The sequence below is a fragment of the Morone saxatilis genome, unplaced genomic scaffold, assembly GCF_004916995.1.
Source record: "Morone saxatilis isolate NCDOM2014 unplaced genomic scaffold, NCSU_SB_2.0 Contig22, whole genome shotgun sequence".
NCBI classification, from domain to species: domain Eukaryota; kingdom Metazoa; phylum Chordata; class Actinopteri; family Moronidae; genus Morone; species Morone saxatilis.
Genome location: NW_023339785.1, coordinates 21015302 through 21020273, shown reverse-complemented (window position 1 = coordinate 21020273; position 4972 = coordinate 21015302). Strand labels below are relative to the sequence as shown.

At 40.1% G+C, this 4972-nt stretch overlaps 2 protein-coding genes across 4 annotated transcripts in view; one reads left to right on the top strand and one right to left on the bottom strand.

Moving 5' to 3' along the window:
- The window catches only part of pdgfrl (platelet-derived growth factor receptor-like), a 5265-nt gene extending 2793 nt beyond the window's left edge, over positions 1-2472 (top strand). Inside the window, exons 4-6 of the mRNA XM_035669176.1 lie at positions 546-839; positions 1714-1850; positions 2160-2472. Coding sequence (XP_035525069.1) covers positions 546-839; positions 1714-1850; positions 2160-2348 — 620 coding nt within the window. The 3' untranslated portion in view covers positions 2349-2472. The remainder of the gene's footprint in view (positions 1-545; positions 840-1713; positions 1851-2159) is intronic.
- Positions 2473-3563: 1091 nt separating this feature from the next.
- mtus1a (microtubule associated tumor suppressor 1a) overlaps positions 3564-4972 on the bottom strand; it is a 27057-nt gene continuing 25648 nt past the window's right edge. For 2 of the 3 annotated variants that reach the window (XM_035669172.1, XM_035669173.1), the window contains one exon: positions 4585-4813. In XM_035669172.1, coding sequence (XP_035525065.1) covers positions 4585-4813 — 229 coding nt within the window. Of the gene's footprint in view, positions 4814-4972 lie in introns of all 3 variants that reach the window. The other variant, XM_035669171.1, reaches the window with a different exon arrangement.

The following is a 4972-nucleotide window of genomic DNA, read 5'->3' as shown; positions in this document are numbered from 1 at the left end:
AGTTTGGTGGAAAATTCTGTAAAATTTAACACAATAGTTTAGATTAATTAATAAAAATAACTTGTTAAAAAATGGAAATTGAAATTAACACACATAATCTGATCTGTTATGGCCACATTTTTGGACTAAGTGATATACTTAATGTCTGAAGATGTGGAAATAAATTTCTAATGCCACCTTTAAATATTTCTATTCAATGTTTCACTAATGTGCAACTATAAAGTAATGTTTCTGAGTTAAAATATCTATCATTTGGGGGCTTATCTGAGTTTTTTGCAATTATATCAGCAAATATTTATGCTACCCCTTAAGGTCTGAATATTTGTCTGGACATGCCCCTGCTGTCTCCCTCTTCCAGCACACCTGATTCATATGAATGGGTTGTTATCAGGCTTCTGCAGAGCGCTGTGCTGTGCAGATCATTTGAATCAGGTGTGATAGAGCAGGGAAAAGTCTAAAACATGCAGGGCAGCGGGTTGACATGTGCACCTTATTTGCAGCGAAAACAAACTGACTGTCTGATGCCAAACATCTGTCCCCAACAGACAAAGACAACCTCTTCGTCCCATCTGCCATCCACTTTGAGATCGTGTACCTGCGTCCGGACAGGTCTGCTGTAGTTCCCTGCCGCGTGACTGACCCACAGGCCAAGGTGTCCCTGCACAGAGAGGTCCCTCCAGAGGAGATCACAGCCAATGGGACACAGGTTACCTATGACCCTACCAAAGGGTTTGTCCTGCAGAGCCCTGGCCCAGAGCTTCAGGGGGTCTTCTACTGCAAGGCTGTGACCAAGGGCACCCCTCAGATCTCCACGAAGTACCAGCTGCTTTATGTGGAGGGTAGGTAAGATGCAGCAATCGCACAGCACTTCAACATATAGTAACATATAGTGATGCAGCTCCAAGTGCAGGATCAGGAAACCTTTTCCTGTTGCTTTTTACTCTCAAACTTAACCATCGTGCTTGGTACTTATTGATTAAAAGTGCCAAGAACCACAGCGAGAGGCGTTTCCACAAAGTCATGAATCAAGTGCTGGTTACATTGCTTCATCAGCTTCCAGGAAAAGGTTTTCAAAAGCCTCCTCACTGCTGAGTTTGGTTCATGTGGACGCTTGCCAGCTTAAATGGAAACACAGTCTGGATTGATGAAGTGGAAATTGTGTGTGGTTTAGGTAAAATTAAGCTCCCATGGCATGTTTGACTGGCAGACGGAGAGTAATAGAGTTTAGACTGGTGATCAGAGTTAATAGAGTTTTCATTAGCTTTTATTTCTATTTGTTTTTAATTCAATTTTGTTAGTTTGCAGAGTGGGTTTATTAATTTTACTTAAGTATTTATTGTTTAAAAATGTTAATTTTAGTTTAGAAGTTCAGAACAGTCATTACAACACAATTTATTTTATGTTGACAAATGTGACTAAATTGACTAAGACATTTTTTACTTAATTTTTATTTTTTTATAGACACAATATCATTACAATTAGTCTTAATTACAGTTTTTATTTGTATTTCAATGTTTTATGTTAACAGCAATAACCCTGCTGGTGATGGAGGTTTAAAGGCTTAGATGCCACTAAACTTTCATCAATAAATGTCATACATTTGTACATAAACCACTTAGGAATCAATATAGTGATTTCTTCCTAGAGTCAGTGTGGACAGGCGGACATGATTACATATTTAGTAATCAATGTTGTTTACTGTCTTGTTGACAGTTCCTAGTGGAGCGCCATTTGTGAGCCTTGAAGCCTCTCCAGAGTCTGTGAGAGGAGGCGACAACGTCAATGTGACCTGCACAGTGCTGGGGGAGCCAGAGGTGGACGTGAGCTTCACCTGGTCTTATCCAGGTCAGGTAATAAGAATCCTTGGCTTTAAATCTAAAGTAAAACCTGGTTCAGGACAAGAATCTTTTCCCAAAGGTTTTTCTACACATAGTATTCTGACAGGAAATACATGTAGTGTGTAATTAATTTACCTTTAAATTAATATATTTCTAAAAAGTAGAGTTTTAAATTATAAAATAATGTAAAGGATCATTAACAAATCAAATTTGTGACTCTATTCAGTCATGTGAATTGTGTCCAAACCTCCAGTTTACCTGCCCTGATCGTCACCAATAAATAATACAATGGTAACAAGTCATGCTTGTTTTATTGCGTAGGACCACCGTCCAGTTCACATCCACGCTTCCTGGAGGCTGGTTAACAGAGGTATGGGACACACCACACGGGTCTCCCAGAGCATCTTGACTGTGGAAGACATGGAGACCATCGACTTTGGAAAGTACATCTGTAAAGCCAAGAACCAGCACGGTGAGACGATTGTGACAACCAGCATCATCTCCAAGTAGCCCCAGTTCTGTTTGTAACTCACCAACCAGTGAAACCAGATGATATCGACGTGTATATACATAAAAATGGGTGTATTTTTAGATTGCAGTTTGTGGTAACATATTAAAGATTTGCTACATCTTTTGTTGATTCATATTTTAAAACATGAACCTTTTTTTTTTTTTTTTTTTTATAATATGTTTGCAGCTGGAGAGTTTAGATAATCTTACATGGCTGCCACAAACGTGGACCCAAAAGTAGTCGGGATGTTTCACTTATCTTTGAAGTTTTTTTAAGTCACTGTTTACTAAACAGTGCTCTAATTGTGCAGAGGCTTACTTCTCCTGACTTAAAGCTGTGAGGAGAGTATTCATTTTGGAGCAGGACAGTGAGTCTTAATATGAATCCAAACTATCCAAAAAAAAAAAAATCAATCAAAAAAAGAACAAGGTCTGCTGACCTGCAGGGGTTTTTCCTCCAGTTGCCAGAGCTCAGATCAACTGAACATCTCCAGGAACACTGATCAGACAAAAGCCAAAACTGTTTCATAACATGCTTCGTGAGACGAGTGTGGGTTCGATATAGATTGCAAGGATGCCAAAGAGAAAGCTTAAATTGACTGCTACATTTATCCAATACTGAGCTTTGAATACACCTAAATTGTTCTGGGTAGTGGAGTCCTGAAGTCCTCTATGACAGAAACAACACCCGAATGCTGTTACCCCTGGCACTCGCTTGTGTTGGACACAAAATCAAACATCGCTGACTAATCACAGTTAGCCTTTATGCTACATTTAAATTAAATAATGATGCTGGAAAAGAGAGCAGCAGCCTTGCTTTGGCTTTGTAGCATGTTGTGAAGAGGAGAATCTGGTTTAAAGCTGAGCTATGTGCCAGGCTGACGTCCTAATGCACTCCGTATGTGGAATGTGATCTGCAGGCCCAGAACTTATTGTGGTCCAATGCAACACTTGCTGCAGTTTCCACTTAGCTAAATAGTTGCTGGTTGTTATGATTTTGGAATATACTTTAATTTAGGTTATGGATGTTTGTGTAAACATTCAACACAAACACAAACATTCACAAGGCTGGACTGATACCTGCTGAGTACAAGTTTTCCAGTGGTGGTGAAAACTGTCCAATGATAAAGCTCTTAAGGTAACCATAAGTTGAGATCCACCTGCTGCAACCTAATCATTATGTGTAGATGTTCATAATCATACAGATACACCAGCTTTAATACAATACTTTATTAATTGCATATTTTCAAACGGGGTCCAACACACCAATAATAACAATTCCACACAAAATACTCTTGGAGACAGATTGTCTCTGACATGTACAAGTACTGTAAAGCTTCTTCTGGTCAACTCTTTGCAAAGACCCCGAACTTTAAAGCTGCATTGGGAGGGTTCAGTATGGGGGTGATTAACAAGACTCAAACACGTGCACAAAGACTTGGATTGGTCCCATGGTCAAACTAACAAACATAAAAAACAAAACATGTTGTAGGCCACAGATGAAACTACCAACAATCCCAACTTAAAAAAAAACAAAAAACTTAACCTCAAAGAAATTCTGAACATGAATTGAGACTTGTACAGCCAGATGTGAATACTATGGCAATATGACTAACTCTTGTGCAGTTAGCTGAGAGACATGTACTGAAGCAATTCCTTATTTCATACACATTTTTTTCAAATAAAATGCGCTTTGAGGAGGGACAGTGTAATCTGTATTCATAACCATTCTGAATTCAAACTTTCCATGGCTGTGGCCTCCAGAGACAGAAAGAAGCCCTCTCTCGCACAGCAGGGTTATTGTGTTCTGCACATGTGCCAACATATGCATGCATGTATGTGTTTTTTTTTGTTTTTGTTTACTGCATGTACTGTGTGTGCGTGTGTTGAGCTTCAGGAAGGACAAGCCTCTGCCGACAAGTACAAGTAACAAAAATAGTGTTTCATTACATAGAAGTCCTGAGATTTCCTTTTTCTCCATCCATACTATCAGACGTGAAAGGCAAAGAACAAGGTGACCTTGCTTATTAAGTGCATCTGTGCAACCTTTTTTTTTTTTTTTTAACTTTTACAGTCTATAGCATCTTTATACAGAAAGTGTCAAAGTTCATCCAATCCTGAAAGAGCCAAGGTCAGGCTGTCATGTTGCTAAGCGAAGAGGAAACAAACATGGCTCTTAATTCCAGGGGGATAACTCAAAAGAGAGGGTCTGCTTTCTGGAAGCAGGGGCCCATCGTTATCTGGGCGACACAGGAGGGCTGGAGAACAGGCCGGAGCTGCGAGGTGATTGGAAGCTGAAAGAATGGGAGGGGGACGTGGAGGTGGGGGACACCTTGCGGGGACTACTCAGGTCTCCGTTGTGTAGCTTCCACATCAGCTCCTCGTTCTCCATCGACAAACGCTTGTTCACCTTGGACTCCTTCTGAAGGGATTCCTGCAGCACAGCTTGCTCTGTCGACAGCTGTCTGTAATACAGCAACACGAGAGGCAAGTTAGAAAAGCTGCTCACCAATCAGCTGCAGCTCCCACCTACAGTATAATCACATCAAACAACTAGAAGAGTTATTTGATTGGTGTTAAACACAGAGAATGTAATTTCAGTTGCTAGGTCTCTCACATTAAAA